The sequence below is a fragment of the Apostichopus japonicus genome, chromosome 18 (assembly GCF_037975245.1).
Source record: "Apostichopus japonicus isolate 1M-3 chromosome 18, ASM3797524v1, whole genome shotgun sequence".
In the NCBI taxonomy this organism is placed as follows: Eukaryota; Metazoa; Echinodermata; class Holothuroidea; order Aspidochirotida; family Stichopodidae; genus Apostichopus; species Apostichopus japonicus.
In genome coordinates, this window is record NC_092578.1 from 1,849,446 (window position 1) to 1,873,998 (window position 24,553).

Here is a 24,553-nt window from a genome sequence, read left to right on the forward strand (position 1 = left end):
TTGTTGCTCCAAGTCCTGCTACGGCGGGGTACACTTACCTTCCCATCCGACAGACCAACGGAGCATCTGACTTATTTCTGAAATTATGAGGGAGGTTAAGGCGCTCCCCCCCCATCCCCCCATTCACAATCAACATAGTGCTGCTGTAGAGAACAAAGTTGTTTTGAAACCCCATTTCCCTATATACAAATCAGAAATTGGAAGACTTTGCTCAACAACAACAACAACAACAACGGACAACAGCAATGGTGAATTGATCATTCATTAATTCATACTGAATAATTAATTTGATTCTTGATGAGCTTTTTGAACCAAGAATCGACTGGTTACCGAAAGATGGATCTTCAATCAGGCAATGGAGAATCACATCAAATGGGAAAATGCTTAATTTATTTAAAACGAGATAAACTAAGAAATTCGATTGTTTTTCTCTGATATTTATTCATCTGAATGCTTCCAAAACTTGAGACAAATGTAGAGTGAACCATGACTATAAATGTTGAAGCAATATTAATATCTTCCATAAATTTAAATATATTAACTGTATAATTAATATTAAACATATGACAATTCTGTCTCTTTACCATTACAAGTCATAAATCACAAGAAGGTATAAATTCTTAAGAAGGGTGCTAGCAATCATTACAAATACATCACATTCCACCCTCCCACCCCCCCCCCCCCCCACCAAGGCCCCAACCACTCCCTCCCTTATTCCCTTGTTTTGTAGATAAATGATGACTCATGTTTTAAGTTTAACAAACTTCATTAATTTTTTTATTATTTCACTTGGTCCAAGAAGTAAGCATGGCATTGTTTATATGATGATAAAGATCCAACATCGAATCGTCCCGAGATTGGAAAGGTGTGCAAACGCTCCCTGAAAATTATCAAAGAAATGAAAGTATCAAGGTATAAAACTTCATCTGTAAAAATATAGAAAGTATACACGACAGAAATAAGCCAACTTTTGAGCAGTTCTACAATCGTTAACATTTTTTTCCTCAAAATATAATTCATAATATATATTCTATAATATAAGAAAATTTGAGTTTTGAACAAATGTAATATTGCCTATAATTTAGAAGGCTCAAATGGTTATTAAATAACCTGTAGCCACCCTTAAATGACTGAACCTGACTCTGATTGATCTGGAAAAATATAAAATAAAAGAATGTTTGGCGATCCCTCTGCACGTAAATTACACCAAGCACACTTCACTAAGAATTCATCAAAACATCTTATAAGTCACTGTACACGTTGAAGTTCGATATAACTTAATGGATCAAAAGTTATATATATTTTTTTTGGAAGAATGACATAAAACTGGATAAGATTTCATGATAAGGTGACTGAAGTGAATATTAAACCCTACCTCTCAGACAAATACCGGACAAAGTGACCGGGGGCATCTCTTTCTGAGAGGGGACAATTCTATGGAAGAAAATGTGAAAAGCAAAATGTGATTATCTCTTTAGCATCTGAAGTCATTGTTTTATTATCTTTCCCATCTTAAGTTACTGATACATAATAATCACTACTGTTTAAAGGGTGTGAAGACTCGCGCACAAAGAAACGTCTCATGCCGGTAATCCGACCTAGTTTCGACTGAGGTGTAACAGAAGTGTTAGACACCACCATCGATCCCAGAAAATACACACACAGCTTGCTACCGTCGGTAATTAGACACTACTGTATAGTCACTAATGCAGCTACGGTCAATACCCATAACACAGTGTACATAGCAGCGATGGACATCTCAGGTCTAGATAAAAGATAACAAGGTATCACGTTTCATTACTGTCTGCATTTTGTAGCAATAAGAAAAAACCTTCACTTGCAGGCAACGGAAAGTTAACTTTTTCACAGGGCGGCACGCAGTTTGCAGCGAGTCTTCAATGCCTTTAATAGTTTGGTTTCAGTTTTGAAAGAGGGCGCTTGTCATATGACTGTAAGCAAAGAATGCAGATGAAAGCCAAATGTTTCTTGAATGACCAATACATGTCTGTGTTTTTGGTTACAGGAGCTTGCAAGGATTGTATACGTACTGTAAACACTACGCGAATACCATGATTAGGTTTTAAACTGAGCATTAATAGGGAAGGGGAGTGAACGATTCATCAATCAATCAACACGAACAATATTTATATTATCTCACCTTCGTCTCCTCTAGAAAGTTTCCTATTTGGTGTAAACTTGACTTAGAAAGCAGATAAAAACAGGGAACCTGCATATGAAAGAGAAAGATGAAGAAACAAATGTACAGCAATCACAAAAATTAGTTTCTGTGAATGTTTGAGAAGGTTTTAGCTTCCAGCTTAATTTTCACTTGTCTATATTTTCAACGTACACCATTTTCTTGGGGGCACCACTCTACGTGAAAACAATTGACTAATCGAGTTTGGAATGAATTAATAAGCTTGAAATCAATTAGATATTGTATACAAATCCAAAAACAAACTAGCTCTACGTTAAATTATTTCCTGGTTTACCGAATGGCCCACAAAATTCAAATCTGCTTAACGGTTTCCAAACAGTTTTTCAAAGGGAGACAGGTGGATTGGGTGCGGGAAGGAGGGGTGGGAGAGGGGTGTGTAGAAGGAGGAAGAGACATGCTACACAGTTAATTTCAAGTAAAGAACATTTTACGATGATTGTGTAGCATCGTCAAATCGTTTTCCCACTTATAACACACAATGCTTGCTTGGCCTTTGCATTTTATATACTTCATGTCAGTGTCATGAATTTTTTTTTTTGGAGGGGGTAGGGGCAGTTTAAATAATTTACCTTCAGAAGCAAATTTTTAGTCACTGAAGCATATTTGATACTACCAAAGGAATACTTGACATTGTGGTGAGGACTAATTAGGATCCAATTTTCAAAGCGAGAGTATTCAGTCATGTAGGAAGCAGCTAACTTAAATATCGAATATTAGAGAGTTTTCAGGTTACTGAATGAAATACATTGTCTTTGATCACTGCCTTCGTTATTCCTCTAAATTAGGGATGCTTCTTTTGACTCAACTTAATATGACACTCAATTACGCACTCAACAACTGGCCAACTTACAGAAAGCCTCGAAGATGTTGCTTCTGGCCCAACTTTCTCCAAAAAAGATGAAATTTTGCCATCTTCTTCAACCTCAACAATTCCTGTTTTCCAAGTATCTGAATGACATGTAATAAATGATAAACAATAAAGTCTGTATAGAGCTAGGGGCAGAGAACTGTATGGTTGTTGCCTGTGATATGTTTGCTCTTCCATGTCCAGTTTAGTAGTTGGGAGAGTCGGTTGGTTGGTGTGGGTACAATCGGGAGAAGGAAGGAAGACAAAATGTAGTGATTTTCCAAATAAGGCAAATTCCTTTTTTGGTTTTTATGATAATCACAATTTTCAATCTGTATGACTCAGTTTTACAGTAGCTAATACATACAAAACATTTTCAAATAGTCTAAACATAAAGAAAGGTCAAACAAAAATTCTTTCTTTGAAATGGTTTTTTTGGTTTCTGGTATCTTAAAGATATGTGGATGTACGTACCTTCATCAGTACAGATGACAGTTGTCACTAAGCCAGCAGAACCCTTCTTTGATTGTCTCTCGAAACAGTCGATAAACTCTTCTATTTTAAAATCTTCGTGGAACAGAGTATCTCTGTCGGTACAGAAATCAGAGGAGACAAAATAAAGACATTAAGTCATGTTACCGCCAGGCATCAGCAAAATCTAACACAAAATGCAAAATTTTGTCTTCTATTTGAAATGAGTCTTAATTGAATCAATTCAACATTGAAATGGAAATTTGGGGTATTCATGAAAACAAACAGAAATTCTAGAAAGCTGTTTCAAAGATGGGATAAATAAAGATAGCGAAAAAAAGAAAGAAAAGTAATTCCTTTCGACATCTCAGTTTCTGTCTATCTCAGATATTTCTAAGCATCGTTTCCTAGGTAACAAGGCCTCTCAGAGGTCATCAGTAGTTCCTAGCAATATGCTAGCAAGTCAATTAATTGTCACACATGTTGAAACATCAAGATGCATATTTCTCTATCACCCTCAAAACATTTTTCGTCATTGAGACATTTCATTGAGTAATTGGACAGTCCTCTCTGTCTTTGAATAATTTGGTGTGACAGAACCTCCCAGAAGGTACTTTTGAATACTTTGAGTAATTTTTAGCGGGCTAAAATTTAAGGGTGAGGGGGGGGGGGCAAAACTGACGACCTAGCTTTACAGCTTAAAACAGAGACGTGTAAAAGGGAAAACAAACCCGCCCAGTACCAGCAAATCATCTTGAATTGAGGCAGAATTTATAGCTAAGGAGATGCAGCCAACAGCTCCTGGTCTGTCCTACAGAAGATGAAGAATGAAGAAAAATGATGAACAAAATTTGTGGAAAATGTCTCTCCCTTATATGAGAGAAAATTTAGACTGCCTACCTGTAGATACATTACGGACCAGTCTTTACTCCTGAAAGAGCAAAGCTAGGTTATGAATGACAGAGTATTTGCATACTGTACCTAGTCAAGGCTTCAAAAATTGCACTGGTTGAAAATTTCAAAAGAATTATGTATTAATAAAGCAAATTATTCATACATTTTCTTCATGATTATTATTGTTTGAGACTACGCTATATGTGTAAAATTTGTTAAAAGTTTACCTCATTTGAGAGTGAACCATCACAGATGATTTCAAGGTCTGGCCATTCCTCTGCCCATTGAAGAAACTGGTTATGATAAAACTTATTACACTACCAAAATGAAAATTATGAGACATTACAAATATTATCAAATTACATTATATAGCATTCATTTAATTTTTTTATTTATCTTAGGAGAGAGCAAAGAAATAAGAACAATAAAAAATTGTTGTATAATTTTTATCAATATTGCTTGTTTTAGTGGGGAAAGTCATGAATGTTATTTGCTCAATATAATGTTGATGACTCAAATAGTTTATTTCTTAAGAAAAAAATTAAATGTTACCTTCATCACCGTCTGGTTTGAGGGGGAGGAGGGGGGCAGGAGGTGGGATATGGCAATGGAATGTAAATGGGAAGGGGAAATACTATAGTGTTAGTACTAGGCACCTTGGTGTTATACTGTATTAAACTTCAAATCATGCAGTGACTGCTTGACCATTACATATAATCCAACTTATGAATTGCTGCTATCTCTTTTGTAAAATGGTAGTTTTCCTTACCACTAAATACACTTTGTCTATCTTGTTACTGGTTTTATTCAACATCTTCATGAGATGTGATGAGAGAGGAAGACTTCCAATTGGCAACAGAGGCTTTGGCACATTCAATAGTTGCTTGTAATTTCCGGACTCATCATTTTTTAGATCTCTTTGAAGTCGAGTTCCATACCCTGCTGCAAGAATGAGGGCCTTCATCTCTAACAGTTTCACTAATTTTTCATAAGCTGTATTAAAGACAAATTTAAACATTTCAAATGGTAATAAATTGAATTTAGCAACATAAAATAAGGAAAAGGGTCCATCTTTGATGTCTCAACGGTATTTCTAAGATTACATTCAGTATAGGGCCTACCTACCTTAACTTCGAAGAAGTATTTTTAAATCCGGAGGCTGTTTAGTAGAGTCACTACCATGTAGTTGAATGTAAACAAACCCACTCTCAGCTACCTGTGTATAATTACAACTACAGTGTTGTTCTCTCGTGAAACTGGTCTAAGCTATGTAGATTCAATTTCAATAGCGTAACCACAGTCAACTTAGCAAGTCGGATAATTGCGGATAATTGCGGTCGTAGCTTACGAAAAGTTCTTTATTTAAACACTTTCTCTTTTCGATTTAAAAGTTAGTCAACATTAAAAAGGTATGTCCACTCATTTAGATGGCGAAAGTTTTTCGTTACGGACAGGCACCTTCCTTGCTATTGATATGACCAGAGTGAGATACACAGTACATGCTGCAAAGAGCCAAAGATAGATATATGTTGATGACACAAAACTGAGACTAAAGAGGATATGATTCTGCATTACCGCAAAACGTAGTTGATAAAAATCTACACTTTCATTACCCTTTAGTGAGCTTTTTTACGTTTTTGTCGCTTTTATTTTGTACAGATTATAAAGATCATCAACATAGCTACGAGGCAGCGTAAAAGTGGTCAGCAAGTATTTAAAAGGCTTAATGTAAATATCCAAAATGGCTGCACAACAAGACAAAACAGAGGAACAAAGCGAGCCCAGGTCACCAACTTTGGTGTCTCACAGACGACCGTCAGCTACACAGATCAATCCAGGAGAAATAAGTCGACCAATGAATCTTCAAAGAATCGCCCAACGGAAAGCACAAGTGAAAAATTATCCTAAAAACAAAAAGTTGGAGAAGCTAGGGGTGTACTCATCGTGTAAGGTATGCGGGTATTAGTAACGCAGCATGCATGGTAGTTGTACAGTTATGTAGCATGTGTATCCTAGGCGCTGAATGATACTGATAACTGATAAATGCTGCCCTAGTTGTAACATGCATCATCGAGCTAAATCGAAACTTAAATCACGAAAACATATTGCTCGGTAATATTTGAGTTACCTGGGCTGGTAGTTAAATTGGTACAACTATGGAATGCAGTGCCAATTGAGAGCGCTCCTAGCGTTTAGAAATTGGATGCCCAGTGGACTCATTTTCCCATTTCGAAGTCTGACTGAGCATTTACTCAACCCTTCAAATCAGAATATTAGTCTGCTTCTTGCCAGACCTTATTACTATCATTGTATCCAGATATGCAAATGTACCGACTTAGTACTGTAATTGTATCCCGCCCATCACCCTCTCACTCCCATAGCCCTTTCTAAAATACATGCATACTGGAAGGAAAATTACAAAAGCACAATTTCTGGTCAATTTCAAATTAAAGTCTTGGACTAACTGTTGATAGAATTAAGGGCTAATTGGGAGATGTTGACCAATCCAAGCATACTTTCTCATAAACCCTTTTGCCATTTCTTTCTGAACTGCTGCATGCTGGCTATCCAAAACATTGGGTTAACTGCTAGATGTTAAAAGTGTATACAAACAAAAGAAAAGTCTACTACAGAAGGCCCCCACCATCCCGATAAACTATTAGTATGTTTTTTTTTGATCGACAAAGAGGATACAACTTAATGCTCTGAAATAACAGTCAATCATTTTTAGACTGTTAAAATAAGATCTCATTTGGGACTCTTTACCACAACAGGCTGACGATACCTGTAAGTGCAATGGCTGGAAGAATCCAAACCCTCCACCGACGCCCACTCAACCATCAAGATTGGATATGTCAACTCCATTAGCTAGTCTGGAGGATCCCTGTAGAAGCTGCAGTCATCGACTAGGTGAGCACTGTTATCGTCTGCATTAACGTATGTGTTTCTTAGTTCATTTCTTAGCAGTTATTGTTGCTGAAAGCATCAGGGATACTTTTTCCCTTAAATTCATTACACACAAGTGACTGAGTTTTTACTTTTTGAAAGTTTGCAAGTAAGTTCTTGAATAAATGCAGTTGAAAAATACTTCACATCGCTTGACTTTGTTATAATCTTGTGAAAGGGCTGTAAAATTAAATAAGGAAGGCACTTCTTAAATGTACTGTGAGGTAGTGGTGAGGGGGTGGGTGGTAGGGGGTGGAGGAAAGTAGATTGTAGGTGAAGGACCAGACGAAGGGTATTAACCCAACAGGATTCACAATATTGTAAATTTCTGGTAATTTTGAGACTTCCTAATTACATTGGAGTGCTTATCAGGTTATGAAGATGTGTTAAATGATGCAGACCCACCATAGTAGATTCATGGAAACATTACATTTTAGTTGAAATATTAACAGATTTTTTGTTGAAAATCATGTCTTGAAGTAGCATCTTTCAATCAGAACTCAAATCTAATAATCTCTCTGTCATTTCTTAACTTTAAACAATTCAACAATTATCTTTCTAATTGTTCTCCAATAATGATGTACTGTACTCTGTTGTCTTTCATTTTCTCATCAACTGTCAAATAGAAAGTTTCCATTGGCAACACAGAGCCAAAAAAGAGCCTTTTTAGGTTTATTATGTAATGTAAAATATTGATATTTCTTTTCCTCGTCTTATAGCATCTCATGTCTCTCACCTTGAAAACGTCGCCGAGGAGGAGATTAATCGGATGTTGAGCATCGTGGTCGACGTCGAGCACCTCTTTCTCTGTGTCCATAAAGAAGAAGATGCTGATACCAAACAAGTCTACTTTTATTTATTCAAGGTAGTTTTTAAAAAAGATCGACTTAAAGAAAAAGAAAAAAAACTTAAAAGGTACCATCTTAATTTGGTTTATCAAAGTTTGTATCTCTCAAGGAAATATAGAGGGATATGCATTCAGCTGGTATCATCACTGTTGAAATTAATATCACACATTGAAAGATCATTCCATAGAGAAGGAGTTAAATGTTTTGACCTTTGTGGGTGTTTCCTTTATGCATCTAGCAAATTTCGGTGAAACATATTTTCTATCGAAACAGCTATGATTTCAGAGCAAAATAACTGAAGTTATCTGTTCTGCTCAAACATTCCTTGTTTTTATCCCGTGCATTTTCCAATTTGATTTTCAGCTTTGTGTGCATCAAAATCAAACTTTTGTGGGTTGTTGGTAATTATGTTGTTATCTAATTAATCTTATTAATTGTTTTCCATTCTTCTGATAGTACATAATAGAGATGATCACACATTGCAGAGGCGCTAAGAGTTATATTTATCTTTCGATTTGCAGTCACTCTGTTAACGGACCATTCAAAGTAACGTTTCTACATTTTCTCTCCATTTCTTGCGCAGCTTCTTAGGAAATGTATTCTACAGATGAGCAAACCTTCCGTTGAAAGTGCTCTAGGAAGTACTCCACCATTTGAACAGCCAAGCATATCAAAGGTATGGACATTTTACCATTTTGATCCGATGTTTGATCCAAGAAATGATTTTAAGGTTTAGTCCGATGTTCGGAGATGATTTTCCTTTTGTTCTTTGGATGACTAATATTTTCATTGTCCAGGTCAAAACCTTCATATCCTGTTAAAGCTCTTTGTCATGCCTTCTGGTATATTATGATCTTTTGAAAAACACAATATTCTGTTTAGACAAACTTTAAAGGGAACATCAGGATTTTGCGGGACAGCAGTGAAAATTTTGAAAATTCCTGAAATATCAGCCCTGTAAATCGAATGGTTCATTACAAAATATGCAATGGCCTTAGGCCTTATGTCAGATTTCTTGTAGTATTTCACTACTCATTAATTTTACTGGTTGCTTGAGTGCAATGGTTGCTATGGAGTTCTTATGCCTTGAACATGATTGTATCCAGGCCTGGAATTATAAAGGATCCTGATTGGCAAGGCATCTCTTTAAGAACAAGAAGACAACTTTTCAGCTATCATAAGAGCACTGAGACAATTTCTAAAAGAATTGGAAGGGCATCAAGGCTTTTTTCCACCAAAATGTGAGAAAAAATAGAAATTCTAAAAAACATTAATGATTCATATGAGCTTTTGTAAAATGGCAACCCCAAACCCACCCTGTCCCCACCACCCACCCTTTCCCTCTCTTGTGATCCTCTTTAGTTTTTAATACTTTTTGCCTCTGTCATTGCTTTTATTATGACAGAATTTCTTTTGCACATCAAAAGTACTAAATTGGACTGGTTTTTTAGTCTCAGAGTCACCTCTTTGTCTTTTCATTTCCTTTCTACAGGGTATTACTAACTTTGTGTTTCATAAGTTTGGCCATCTTGCCCAGAAGGACTGGCAGACCATGTACGACCTTGCCAAGATGTTTTTACATTGTCTAAAACATTGGAAATTGGAGACACCTACTGCTAGAAAACAGAGGGAAGAAATGGAAGATACTGCCGAATATAAGCTGAATTACTCAAAGTAAATAATACCCAATTTGCTATCAAAATAGCAATATTCTATGCACAATCAGTTAATTTTCTATACGATATGCAAGGATGTGTAACAGTTGTACCACTTTTGCACTTGTTTATGATAAGCAAACCAGAGTATACAGTATATAAACTGAACTACTCAAAGTAAATCAATAATACCCAATGTAAATTTGCTATCAAATTAAAAACTTTCATGCAGAATGAGTTCATTTTCTACATGATATGCAAAGATATGCAAATATGTGTAACAGTTGTATCACTTTTGCTACTTGTTTATGATAAAAAAAACCTTTGTAAACTTCAAGATTGTTATGCAAAACTGTAAACTTTTGAATGAATGCCATTGACATCTTGAGGGACCATGTAACAGAGAATTGAAACTCAATCATAATGTTTGTCTTGTTTGGTTGAGATACTTGTCATAAACAAATTCAGCAAACACAGCTAAGAATTCTGTTTGGGAGATGTGTTTTGAGTTTGATAGTTTTGTCACTAGGGGGTGAATTATAGATTTTCATTCCTTTTACTTTTCTTAGTTTGTTTTGCATAATAAGCAGTGCTATTTGGTGACATAAATAGTAGTAGTATTGATAATTATAAACTACATCATCATAGCATCAACAGGGATTGTTCAAGCAAATTGGGTGATGTCACTTTTATCTAGCTGTTTGAGGGTCACAAGAATGTCTTCCCAATAGTGATGAAAGTTTGTTTTGATTCTTTCTCTCAATAGCACATAAGAACAATTATATAAAAATAATAATAAATGGTACTTATAAGGTGCAAAATCTTCCGAAGAACTTTGAGCGCACATATATATATATATATATATATATTTGACAAACCATGAAAAACTACTACTTACAATGAAAGTTATCTCAATGAAAATTATATTGCCGTATATCTTTGAGAAATAACCCTTAAAATCAGGTGCATCAGTCGAATTGGCAGGATTATTTAATTTAGCTTATGGACAGACTGAGTAGGCCAGCTCCTCAGATGTAACATCAGCCCAAAAAAAAAAAAAAATATCCCAATACCTTAGGAAAACATCCTTACTTTTATGACTTTTAAAATATCTTACATTGCATGGAACCGTTTCCATAGTTTCACATTAAGTTATGACGTGAGATGTACTTTGATGCTGTGAGTCACTTATCGTAATACTTGTTCCTTGATCAAACAGGTGGCTATGCTTCTGTCATGTGCCCAGCTTCTGTGACAGTCTGACCAGGTATGAGCCCACGCACATCTTTGGAAGGACTTTCCTAAGATCGGTCTTCCCAACTCTACGGAGGCAGCTGCTGGAAAAATTCCGAGCAGAGAAAGATAAGATGCCCCCGGAGAAGAGGACGTTAGTAATGACACATTTTCCAAGGTAACAGTCGTCCAAACGTTCACACCAAAGTGTTCCCTTCTTGATGTAAGATGAATTTTGTACATTGATAGTGAATGTCCTGTAGGCGCACCATTTGCAGACAGCATTGTGTTACCTTGTGATCTGACTTCTTAATTAATTAAGATAATTTTGCTGAAGTAACTCCTTGTGAAGATCTGACTTCTTAATTAATTAAGATAATTTTGCTGAAGTATCTCGAGCCTTCTATAGGAAGGACTCTGACTCTCTGTTATGCAGGATGAAGGTTTAAACCAACTTGTGATTCCCAGCCTTGGAATTATAACTGACATAAAGTCACAATGTATTCCAAGTGTTTTCATTTTAGGCTTTTTGAGGTATATTTGTACTTGACAACAACTAAATTGGATAATTTGTCTGCTTTAACTACCCCACATGGATGTCCGGCTTCATCACAGTTCTATGGTCCTTCCGTTTGGTTTTCTTGCAAAGTTATTCTATTGTAGGCTATATCTGTGTTAAACAATTCAATTTTCTTTTAGAGTAAAAAAAAATAAAATGGATCTAATATTAACATGGTCAAGTCCAAATTAAATGTTACTTCATTTTAATGGATGGTACTTAAAAGCAGTGGAAACAGAATCATTTCAAAACTTCCATAATTTGACACTCAACTTGATATCTTGCTAATATTTAAAAGTAGACTGATTATCAAATGTAATATGAAAGGACCTTGATCAGTATTAGAAACCGGTGCTGTGGCCGAGTGGATAAAGGCAGTGGAATTTGAAACAACGAGGCATAGCAATCGGGAGGTTTCGGAGGTCATAGTAAGGTGGGGTTTCATCCAAGAGCACCCTATGGTTTGCCATCAGAAATGACTTTCGAAATTAAAAAAGATTCCAAATTTGAGCTAAAATGTTGAATAGGAAGCCACCTGACGTGCAAGTTGTAATCCATAAGCCCTTGCGGTCTTCTCCCACATTTGTGGTCGCTTAAGCTTCGTAAAAGAAACTGCTACTGAAGCAGTGTTAGTTTGGCTGGAATTTATGATTAATCAACTCTGTATTATCGGTTTCCTTCTCTTATGTATCATCTTCAGATTCCTCTCAATGCTGGAAGAAGAGGTATATGGTGCTAACTCTCCCATCTGGGATCCAGAATTTCAACCTAATATTAACAACTCCACTTCAAGACCCCCCTCACCAATTGATGGAAGTAAGAGAGAGAGAGAGAGATATTAATTTTCATAAATTCTCAGTGATTCATTACAGTATTAGTTAGTATTGGGCCTAGTCTCATATCCTAACACAAGGTCAATGCAAAGGCAAGATGTATTACAGTAGGATGATTGTTAATGTCAGCAGTGTTAATGTCTGATGTATTGATGCCAATCATGTTTTGCATGCAGGATGTCAGGTGCATTCTGGGAAGGTTGTCAATGTATTAGTAGTGATAAAGATGAAATATTCAGCTATGGTATGTTTAACTATGCCTTGTCTTGTCCAGAAAACTACTTTCTTGGTGCTTAAAGGATGTTCATAAGACAATTTGGTATGACAGACTATTTCTAATAGTTGTCCTGGCCAGTCATCTGAGACGACAAAATTTCAACCAAAATTTCAACCAAAATCATTTTTGGAGGTCATCTGGTGGGAGACTAGTTGTTTAAAATCAAATTCAGATTGAATTGTAACTAAATACCCTCAAATGGGTACACTAGTCAATTGCTATCACCCCCAAAGCTGGTGTTCTATTCAACAAACCTATGCAGCTCTCTTACAGTGTACATATTGGTCAAACTTTGTTATTTTACTACATATTTAGGACACCAAAATTTGCTGTTTGTACAACTAAAGAGTAAGACCTGGCTGTTGGAGTGACAAACCGAAACAAAATCCTTAAAAGTTTGCTCCAGTATAAGCACACATCTGATGCTGACACCCAATTAGCTAAATAAGACTCACAACAAAGAAGAGTTATTCAGATGTAATTCAGTTATCCAGAAACTCAAATAAAGCTACCAGTCAATATCTTAATTCAATCCATAAATAGCACTTTCATTTACTGTACTTGCTACAAGAAACCAGTCTTCACTGACAGGTCTGTCTTAAATCCTTGAAGCAAGCACAGAAAATTTTTTTCTTTCTGTCAGTAGTCTGTCAGTAGTGAGGGCGTTGTGGTCAAGTGGTTAAGGCAGTGGACTTGTGATCTAAGGATTACAGGTTCGAGCCCTGGCCAGATCATTGCGTTGTGTCCTTGGGCAAGGCGCTTTATCTCCATTGCCTCTCTTCACCCAGGTGTATAAATGGGGACCTGCGAGGTAACTTGTAAATATAGTTGTTTGCGCCGGTTTGTGGCTGCACCCTATGGGAAGTTCCCCGGGGGACACGTGGTTGTGGTGCACTGTGGTGCCCCAGGAGAGATTGATTGAATTGTGCACACTTTGGTGTGTGGGTGTGACAAGTTACCAATGACCAGGGGTTAATAATAATCTTGCGCCTTGAGCACCCTGTAGGGTGGATATGTGCGCATTATAAATCTCTGTTATTATTATTATTATTATTACCCTCATTAACCCAACGTTCATTAAGGTTACATTCATTCTTTCTCCCGTCTACTTCCTGTATAGGAATACTCAGTCGATTCGGTTATATTACTGGACGATAGGGAAGAAATGACCACTTGAAAATATGCCTTTTTTCTTCTCCGTATCATTCGATTATTTTGATGCAGTAGTACCGGTAGTCACCTGTATCTAGCTGTCTCGCTCACTCAACAGATAATTCCAAAATTAACCTTTTCTTGATAGCAGCATCGGACTCTACCGTTACCACGAGCACCACTAGTATGGGCGGACGGATCACCATCACCCAGACCACTTCACCCACGTCATCCATCCCCGATGGAACTAACGTAAACCTGACGCCGACGCTCCTAAATGCCAGACGGACGCTCCGTGCCAGTACCATGGCCGTCACCGCCATGCACGGTGTTGGCCTCACCCCGGGGAGATCAACAGGTACGACCCCGTGTCGGAAAGTTATAACGACCGACGGATCCTGATACTACCAAAAATGTCCCTGAGACCACCACCGTTAAATCAAGTTTCTGAGTTGACAACCAATTGTCAATAACAAAGCGAGTTTTATAAGCAAGATCTTTGGTAGTAAGCAACATAATCCACATTCTTATTGTCTTATCTTAGGGGGGAAAGTAACTCATTGTCATAGTTTCCCCAGCCCCACCATTTATAGAGTTAGCAAAATACTGAAACGTCTGACCTTGAGGAGAGATATTTGAGCTGAAGTGTCCGAGGGCTCTGTGTAGGATATAGTTGCCATTTGAAGACAATTGGTTAGTTGGGTCATCCTATATATCATAATTTTCTAAAATTAGGTTTAATTTTTTGTCTTCCTTAGAAAAAAGGAAAATTGCAGATGAAATTGCAGAGGAACCAAAGAAGCCAAGATTTGAAGGTAAAATCAATTTTTTGTTTCTCTCATCAAAATACTGTTTTTTTCATCGTAATTTACATACATTAGGTAGGAGAATATGTAATGCCAAGTTTTGCATGGGCGTTTGCAATGTATTGGCATTTGTCAAGGCGATGCACCAAACAAGAATGTTATTTGCTTTTGTTATAGTAACAGAAGTCTAAAATCTCAAGATATTCTGTTACTGTGGGTCTCTCCACTGTTTTAAGAGAGGGCGCTGTCATACTCCTGAATTGAGGTAACAGGATCGTGCTCACAAGCTGCCTTATCAACATGCGGACAGATGGTTGGGCGAATGGCTGGTTCACAGTTCCATTGGCGCAGTTTTGCCAAACAAAAGAACATACTTGAGAAAACTTTGAAAAAGTTTCAAACGATCGCTCCTCCAATAAGTACAAACAATATAGATATACTACTAGTGATCAACTCATGGTACTGTCAAGATCTGAGTGCAGCTTGTCAAGTCTCCTGGAAATAGATAGGAATTTATATTACAGCACCCTCGGTTGATCTTGGGTATTGCTTAGATATACTAATAGTGATCATCATATGGTACTGTTAAGATCTGAGTGCAGCTTGTCAAGTCTCCTGGAAATAGATAGGAATTTATATTACAGCACCCTCAGTTGATCTTGGGTATTACTGGAGAGCCCAAATTGTAAACAAATTTGAATAGAACATAGCCAATTTTTGTTTATCAGAATTGAATTCGATCCAGTGATCCTGTGATCCTCATGTCGCTGGTTAATATCCTGTTCTACCAAAAAAAATGGCTTTCTTCAAATTTGTTTATAATTTCCCTGTTACTTTTCCATTGTTCATGATACTCGTTGTTTCTTACAACGCATACAAAATCCTCAATCCTCCGCCTAGGCTATTGACTCTCTCAGCAGAATGTAGACAGCTTTCCACCCAACATGATATATGCTTACAATAGATTACATGAAAATAATGTTAATTTGTTTGAATGGCACCATAATTCTATTCAGTAATCGTCCTCTCGCCGTAGATATTCCGATGGAAGTGGTTTCTGAAGTTCTTTCTACAATCACTGATCCTACTGCCATGGTCGGGCCAGAGGTAAATTGTTTTATTTGTTTTCTATGATGCATGACGTACCGCATTTGGTGTGACTGAGACAAGCTGGGACCTTGTATCTTCATCGCTAGCTTGAAAGATGTATTCGTTTCTGTTACAAACGTGACAGCACGTCTCTGACAATTAATTCAGTGGGCAAATTATTAAACTAAGGAGGAAATTTGAAATATTTGTCAAAAATATGGTTTGAAATAATGACTAGTACTAACTTTGATAAATAACTTTGACAGCATAAATGGATATTCTAGAGGCAGAAATGGGCATTCCACAAGATATTTCTTTCTTAAAAGCACTTCTAGCTAAATATACCATCTCAATTTCCCCTTCATAATCTAGATGAATCCTTGGTCACTCAGGGAGATGGATCACACAGTAGCCAGTGTGTGATGTTGTTATTGTAGATGTTGTTTAAAAGCTGTTCTTCTCATGAATTTGTCGCTGTTAATGTTTGATTGCTGAAGTTCTCTTATTTCCCATGCAGAAGAATTTTTTCTCTCCTCACGTGGCGAGAGATGAAGCAGCAAGGAAGGAGGAAGAGAAGGGGGTGATAAGTTTTCATGTCATCGGTAACTCCATCACTCGCAAGCCATCCAAGGAAACATTGACGTGGCTCATAGGGCTTCAGAACGTCTTCTCTCACCAATTACCCAGAATGCCAAAGGAATATATCACAAGGCTTGTGTTTGACACGTGAGTTTTCAAAATCCACTTTCAGTGTCGATTGCTTTGAACGAAAAATGGTTGTCATCAAAATGGAGAATTTCAATATTTGTGCTTTGTCTACCAGTTTCCTGCTGATGGGACATTTCTTATTTCTCTATGATTGTATTCTATTACACCCCCCCCCCCACCTTTTTGTTTTGACCACTTATGTCATTGTTTTATTATCAGAGTTGATTTGGCTATAAATATATTTTCCAAATTTTTCTCTTAAAATCAATACGAATCTCCGTTTTTGGTAGAATTTGGGTAATAATGATACATGGCTTTAAAGCAGCAAGTTGTAAACAGATTTATGGAAATGAAGAATTTCACTAAGGATCAAGAAATAAGATTTACCAACTTTTTTCATTCTATTGGAAGGAGACTGCAGTCATTAGCAGTATAGAACATGTATAGTTAAATTCAAACAACATTTTTTCTCCAATAACAATTTCACATCCTCTGTGCAAAGTTGTTTCGATAAAATTTGCAAAATATTATTTGATATTTCTATTATACTTCGTGGTTTTATTGTATAAACTTCTTTTGTTGTTGTCAGGAAGCATAAAACCCTGACTCTCGTCAAAGACCAGCGAGTAATAGGTGGCATCTGTTTCCGAATGTTCCCGACTCAAGGATTCAGCGAAATTGTATTCTGCGCAGTTACATCCGATGAGCAAGTTAAAGTGAGTACAATATAGTAAGCACATCTTTTAAACTGCTTTGATAAGACCAAAATTTAATTTCCCTGTATTCCTATAAAATGAAAAATGAAATGAGAAAAACACTCAATTTATGTGATCAAAATTGGTGAAATGTGAAGTCTTTACAAGCTTTCTGTATTTTCACAAATACTTTTTCATACCATATTTGAACGCTGCTTGTAAACACAATGTCTCATCAAGCGCAAGTTGAATCAGTGTCATACTGGGTAGAGAGATGCCCCATGATTGAAATTGGTAGAGGTCAAAAGAGGTCAACAGGTTTCAAAGCCTGAAACCTTTTAAACATGATATCTCCAAACTTAAAGCTACAATAAATCTTTCCATTCTCCAATGGTATGATTTTCTTTTGGTGAACATAGTTTGGTCAAATTCAGACTGTAGTTTTGACAGAACATATAGTCATCCAGGAAAGTTCAGGGAAAGTTGATATGTAGTATTGCTTGAAGCTTACTCAAGCAGCCCTTATCCACTTTCACCCTCTGAGCATCAAGGGGTCAAAAGGTTATCTCAAATGGTGGCAAAATTCTGCTCAAGAGGTCAAAAGGTTATCTCAATTGGTCTCAGATTGGTAATTTCTTTTGTGATTTCAACCGATGACTTGTAGTTTGTCAAAATATTTCACAATCTCATATAAAGCTCTCAGTCTATAATGACAAATCTTAAAGGGATTTGCCCTCAGGAATTGGAATAAAAATTCTATACTGTACAACCCTTACCAGTGAATTAAATGGTTGATGCTTTGTCACATTGAAGGATGAAAAGTGTGTATCATTACATTAACAGCCAACTTTGCTTTTTTTCTTCATTTTTTTGCCTCTGTTTTGCACCCTCCAGGGATATGGAACACACTTGATGAATCACCTTAAAGACTACCACATCAAACATGGCATTCTCCACTTCCTCACATTTGCCGATGAATTTGCAATTGGCTACTTCAAAAAACAGGTAAATATAGACAATTTGCTGGAATAAATGAAATTCACTTTACTCATAGTATTGGAGCAGCAGTTGGTCCCCTTTCCTCCCACAATAATCTTGTTCCAAAATTTCCCAACTTTTGGACCTAGGTACATCTGTCTCCATGAATGGAATTTTTCAGTGCTGCTTCATTTATTGCAGGCAACAAGATGAACATATCTACTGTTTTATTTCCGTTCATCATATGACATACATGTGACCACAAAATTTGCCCAGATGAAATAGGTGTTCTGTGCAGTCCGTTCCACAAAATCCAGTAGTTGAATGCATAGTTTTTTATTGTGATTATTATTACATTCATGGTACCTTTCATTACAATGTTATTCAATTTCTCCTCAATGGACGATTTTTAAGTTACAATTAATAAATATTTAGTCACACATCCAAAGATTACCAGAATTGGTTTCTCTTTCCTCCAGGGTTTTTCTAAGGAGATTCGGTTGTCGAAGTCTGCTTATAATGGGTATATTAAGGACTACGAGGGCGCTACACTCATGGGCTGCCAGCTCAACCCTAAAATTATCTACACAGAGTTCTCTCACATTATACACAAGCAGAAAGAGGTAAAAGTTCTTAATTTTATATTCCATAATCTGGGTTTATTAGTGACATCACATCTTATCCCTGCATTAGCCATTATCACCAATCCTCATACATTGAATTAAGGGTGAATTGGATATGATATTTCATTTCTGGAGCGGTTTTTATTAACAGTATAATTATTTTACCAACCGGAAGCAAAGCTCAGAATAACTTACATAAAACTGCAGCGTTTACTGAAATGGCATTATGCTCGACGCAATTGTAATTTATGCTGTGGCAATTTATAATTATAATAATAATCAGCATCCATTTTTACGATGTTAATCGACCACAAATGTGGGAGAAGCTTGCAAGGGCTTATGGATTATAACTTACACGTCAGGTGGCTTCCAATTCAACATTTTAACTCAAATTTGGAATCTTCTCAAGTTAGAAAGTCATTTCAGATGGGCAAAACTGTAGATTGCTCTTGGATGAAAAACCCACCTTACTATGACCCGGCCAGGCATCAAACCCGCAACCTCCTGATTGCTAAGCCTCATTGCTTCAAATGCCACCGCCATTATCCACTGCCCAAGCACCGCAAAATGCTTTACAATATGGTCAAATTAATATACCAGTCTAAAGATGTACCAGAGCAGTTTTTTTCACGGGCACCTTAGCATTTTATACACGACAATATTGACACCTTTCAAGACTGCTACACAAAATTGGGAACAATAAATTATGCCCCTGGAATATTAATTTCCATATTATTCATAGATTTGTCACCGTTGTGATTCAGTCAAGCATGTTTTGCTTCATTTCTGTACCATTCAGCAATGAGTCTTGGCACACACCCCTTCTCTCTGATGTGAATCGGACGATTATTTGGCTGAACTATGAAAGTAAAAATATTTCTTCTTTTATTTGAGGACAATTTTTCTCTTTTTTTTGTTGTTGGTGCTTGTAGATTGTGAAGAAATTAATCGAACGTAAACAGGAACAACAGAGGACGGTCTACCCTGGCCTGACCTGCTTCAAAGATGGAGTCAGACAGATACCAATTGAGAGCATTCCTGGCTTGAGTAAGTTAAGAGCCATAGCAGTGTAAACATTCTTCCTAATTCAAAGATGTAGTCAGAAAAATACCAATAAGAGCAATACTGTTTTCACCCCTCGGTTTACATGACCATTAACTAATTACTCAAATGTGAGACACGGAACTCAAACTAAATATGTCAGTGAACAAGGTTAAATGTCAGTGACTTTAGAAAGTTAGATTTGGGGAAAACCTCTGGTATCACCACATAAATATAAATTGGAAATGCTTTGTAGCTGATGCTTACCAATTATCCAGAGTTGATATAATTACTTGGAATGACTGATGACTGATATTTGTAAAAAAAAATTCTATTAAATTCCCAATTTGAATGATGCCACAGAAATGAGATGGCATTCAGTGAGTGACATATTGCTGGCAGATTTATAGTCCTTTAATACTGTAACAAGGGCCAATGTTCCAAGTTACCGTAGATTTAAAGCTTTCAGGAAGCTTTTCAGCATTTTGAAACTGCCAATGCCATCACCTCTCATTGCAATACTTCATTCTAATTGAAACCATGTTAAATCAAATAAAAATGACCGTGTCCTACCAGAAGGAAATGTCATTGCAGCAATAATTGCTGGTTTTTTTTTCTAAGCAAGAATATCGAAAGTTGCAAAAAAAGACTTAATATTCGTGGAGACTGTTCAGAAAGTGTGCCATCTTTTCTCTTATCTTGGCTATCTTGGTCATTAATGGTGACGTTACATTTCATCAACAGTTGATGCGGGATGGAGACCACCGCCGGAGAAACCCAAAGGTCCCGTCGTAACTGAAGACCAGATGCAGAATGCCTTCAAAATGATTCTGACAGCTACAAAGGTAAAACAAGCTGAATAATGGCTGGTCTATATTCAGTGCAAAGTGACAGGGTGTTAGATTTTACTCCAATGAATCATTGATCTAATTTTATTCTGTCTCATTCGAAGCAGGTACTAAGATGGGGTGTAGACAAGGGTGCATAAGTCATCTGAAATCAAATCACTTGGTGCAATGTCATTGCTTTTAATATCAAAGTGCCATATCTTTTTCGGAAACTGCCATGGAGCAACTAATCAAACCACCTTTTTTTACCCCATCAATTGTGTAAATACAGGATGCAGGTTAATTATCTCTGTGTTGGCTCTATTACTGGGATTGCCAGCACAGAATAGATGTTGGTATTTATCTGGTATTCTTTCATGCTTGTTAAAAATTCTTGTTAAAATTCCTTGAACGTGATTGCCCTGTTGTCATTAGCTGACTTTGCATTAACCTATGGATAATGTTCGGTAAACTCACCGGCGGATAATTATAAGTTGAAATAAAAAAAAGATCCGGATACCAGCTAGTTGCCGAAGCTTATTCAAAGTAAACAAATCAGATCAAGTATGGTATGACAGCAAACTCCTCTGTGACACTGCCCCTTGGCAAAATGATTACCAAAATTTCTGAGGGATACTGACCATAGGGTGTAAGCAACAACCATAACCTCATTTATCAATGCCGACATAAATGTTATGGCTGAACGGCCATGGCAACAAAAGTAGGCCTAACGTTGAGTAATGGTGTCAGAAGTTATCGGAGCTGGTTTCAAATAAACAAAATAGGCAATGTTCAAATGTCCTGAGAGCAGCGATCCAAGGAATCGAACCAACGAAAGACATTTATACACCACAGTTAATATGTTCCAAATTGATACTTAACGTTATGTCTAACTGGTATAGGTCTAGGAATACCGTTAGACCGTTGCTTAATCCCCAATTCAATTTCCTTGATTTATTATACTATGAAGGATATGGCAACTTTTAAATGAGATTGAGAGAAGTTTGGTAGTATGCTGTGAGGATTGAGACTGTAAGGTAGAAAAGTAGGTAGCAGATACTGCAAATATCACCCCCTCCCCACCCCCATCCTGCACCCATAGACACACCAGTATTGTTAACATGTTTTGCTTTCTTTGTCTTTACAGAATCATACGAGTGCGTGGCCATTCTTAAAGCCTGTTGAGAAGACGGAAGCACCAGACTATTATGAGTATATCAAATACCCAATGGGTGAGTCCATTACAGTAATTAAGTAATGGAGCACATTAAGTAATACCACTACACAAAGCAGAGGAATAGTGTCTTCAACAAGGATTGCTAAAGGAATGACACAGGACTGTTCCATTTCACATATTCCACTGTTATGTGAATTCTCTCTCTCACTTTAAGGAATTGTCCAATGACAGACTGAGTTCATTGGAAGAGTTGTGGCAAATTTTCAGCATAGCCCCCTCCCCCCCCCCCCACAGAAACCCTTGTCATCAAAGCTGCCTTCTGCAAAGAAAAGAAGGAGAAGAACAAATTTGTGACAGCAATATTAAAGATTTGGTTAAGTATAGGCAATGTATATGTTTTACTTTACCATGGTGGCACTTTATCATGGTGGCACTTTACCATGGTGGCACTCTACTATTGACAGCCAGTGTCTGCAGAGAGGCCATAGTGGCGGGAATGGTTGTGCGATACGTACACACAGTGGAGGTACTATATGTATATATAGGTGGTTCTGTACTCAACTGGTCAAACTTTGTGGCATTCAAACTTTGTGTTCTCATTACATTACTTGGTCAAGTCTTCACATTTCCATATGCTATGTGCGCAAATTAGGCATTGGTGGGTTCCACTTTGCTTAATTTATAGTCCAGCAACAAATTTTGCAAGTTTGATATCATAATATGCCATCTGTTTTTCTGCAAACTGCTATTGGTCATAAAACTGAAGTTATACTTTATGTACAGATCAACCACCATCCTTAAATGCTGCATTTATTTATGAACCAGTTTTTGTTGTATGAAACAGTAAAAAAAAACTATGGAGGACGATTACATCCTTCAACTGTAACTTATAAATTGTGTGTTTGAAGCTGATGAATACTATTCTGATTTTCCTTTCCAGATCTTCGAACGATGTCAGAGAGGTTAAAGACTAAATACTACTGCTCCAAAAAACTCTTCGTAGCAGACATGCAGCGAATCTTCTCAAATTGCCGAGCGTACAACGCAGCCGACACGGAGTACGTCCGTTACGCCAACACCCTGGAGAAATTCTTCATGAATAAAATCAAGGAGTATAGTCTCATCGACGATGACTGAAATATTCAGGAATTTCGTGCACTGGAAGTAAGAGGTCAAAGGTCAGTGACCATTGGATGGGACGTTTGTCTGCCTTGATCAGTGGACTTACCAATGAGAGTGAAAAGGTCTTGTCTATACCTGAAATGCCAAAACTTCTTTTCTGATAAGTTATGCTGTGTGGAGTAAGTCTTTTTGTATGAAATGGAAAACGAGTGAGGTCTTCTGAAATGGTCCGGAAATATATCTGAGAGTGGACGTAGCAGCAATATGTATTTTCTTTTTGAGGATGTGAAATGTCACGCAAGTAACCCACTGACCACAAACTTTGAGGATAGGGAACAAACTGTGAGGATGAGTTTTATTTATATGATTTGTGACAGATAGTTGAGATAAACTCTTTCAGTGCAGGTTGCATTTTAATACCATTGATTACTTGAGAACTCTTACCATTAGATTGTCCTTGACACACACACACACGAGGAGTTGTGGCAGGTGGGAGGATTGTTGTTTAGAAACTACTGGAAACTCACACTAAAATGCAGGCAATTTAAGGTTAACTAACTTGAGTTTAGCTCTTGTTAATTGCTTGTTAATTGTTAATTGCTTATACATCTCATACTTTTTGATACCAGCAGCCAATATTTTAACCCTTTGTCCTTCAAAGAGTTATAGGCTATATGGAGAAGAAAAAAATGATTTTGTTGAAAAATGTGGCAAATATTGGACAAATACAGGAAGCTGTAGGCAACATGACATACAGTAATGCCAAAAATATTATGGGTTAATATTCTTATGAATTGCTAAATAAACATCTTATAATAATCCTCAGCTCCCCACACCCCTCTCTATGAAACGAATACATTATGTTTGGATTATAGTTTGTGGATGGTGTCACTTTGCCCAAACAATTTGGTTAATTATTGGGCATGCAGTGTTAAAATATTCCTATAACAGCTTTACTTCTTCTTAGATCTGTGACAGTAATTAGAATCCTTAATGACAATCATAAAGTTCTTGCCTGTTTGATGTCTTTAAAATGTGAAAAATTCCCTCCCCATGTTATTAATGATATTAATGTATGTGAAAGGTGCAAAATGCATTCCTTATGTACAACAATAAAACGAAATGTGTAAAGCAATTAGCCAAAAGATTTTTTTTTTTGGTATCTTTAGTAATTCTTAGGTTTAAATATATCAGACAAACATTCTCTTGAGAAAGGTACTGTGGCGCAATGGTTAGTGCTCTGGACCGAGGACTGTCTGATATGATGTTATGTGATGAGTTCAATCCCCACCAAGTACAGCCTTTTATTTTCTTCTTCTTTAAGGCAGGAGGAAGTATAAAAGGAAAATCAAGTAGAAAACCATTGGGAACCAAAGCGGTGTAGTGGGAAGCATGTCTGTCTCATAAACAACTGATCACCGGTTCGATCCCTCTGCTCGATGGCAAAAGAGGCTTGCCTCTTCACCTGTGCCCCTCCCCTCCCCCTCCCCTCCCCCTCCCCACTCCCGGCCGCAAGGCCGGACACCCCTCCCCACACCCGGCCGTAAGACCGGG

The 24,553-nt window shown here is 37.1% G+C and overlaps 2 protein-coding genes across 8 annotated transcripts; one reads left to right on the plus strand and one right to left on the minus strand.

Moving 5' to 3' along the window:
* Nucleotides 1-700: 700 nt before the first annotated feature.
* LOC139958675 (mannose-1-phosphate guanylyltransferase catalytic subunit beta-like) lies at nt 701-6,009 on the minus strand. 5 transcript variants are annotated; one of them, XM_071955936.1, is made up of 9 exons: nt 5,779-6,009; nt 5,200-5,394; nt 4,658-4,747; nt 4,268-4,347; nt 3,540-3,652; nt 3,069-3,166; nt 2,159-2,227; nt 1,376-1,434; nt 701-880 (listed from the first exon to the last, which is right to left on the minus strand). In XM_071955936.1, the coding sequence occupies exons 2-9, from the start codon at nt 5,392-5,394 to the stop codon at nt 781-783; spliced, it is 804 nt and encodes a 267-aa protein (XP_071812037.1). In that variant the 5' UTR covers nt 5,779-6,009; the 3' UTR covers nt 701-780. The 5 variants fall into 5 exon arrangements, with proteins under 5 accessions (XP_071812037.1, XP_071812036.1, XP_071812034.1 ...); XM_071955935.1 differs by having other exon boundaries at nt 5,556-6,009; XM_071955933.1 differs by having other exon boundaries at nt 5,200-5,423; nt 5,556-6,009.
* Nucleotides 6,010-6,059: 50 nt separating this feature from the next.
* Nucleotides 6,060-24,340, plus strand: LOC139958674 (histone acetyltransferase KAT2B-like). Of its 3 annotated transcripts, none has more exons than XM_071955929.1 (18): nt 6,060-6,381; nt 7,205-7,340; nt 8,096-8,241; nt 8,808-8,900; nt 9,717-9,898; nt 11,099-11,290; nt 12,372-12,487; nt 14,082-14,291; nt 14,692-14,748; nt 15,776-15,846; nt 16,346-16,554; nt 17,126-17,252; nt 18,126-18,236; nt 18,689-18,832; nt 19,765-19,879; nt 20,618-20,718; nt 21,848-21,932; nt 22,818-24,340. In XM_071955929.1, exons 1-18 carry the CDS (start codon nt 6,172-6,174, stop codon nt 23,012-23,014), a joined length of 2,502 nt encoding a protein of 833 aa, XP_071812030.1. In that variant the 5' UTR covers nt 6,060-6,171; the 3' UTR covers nt 23,015-24,340. The 3 variants fall into 3 exon arrangements, with proteins under 3 accessions (XP_071812030.1, XP_071812031.1, XP_071812032.1); XM_071955930.1 differs by having other exon boundaries at nt 6,061-6,381; nt 14,085-14,291; XM_071955931.1 differs by lacking the exon at nt 14,082-14,291 and having other exon boundaries at nt 6,061-6,381.
* Nucleotides 24,341-24,553: the final 213 nt, after the last annotated feature.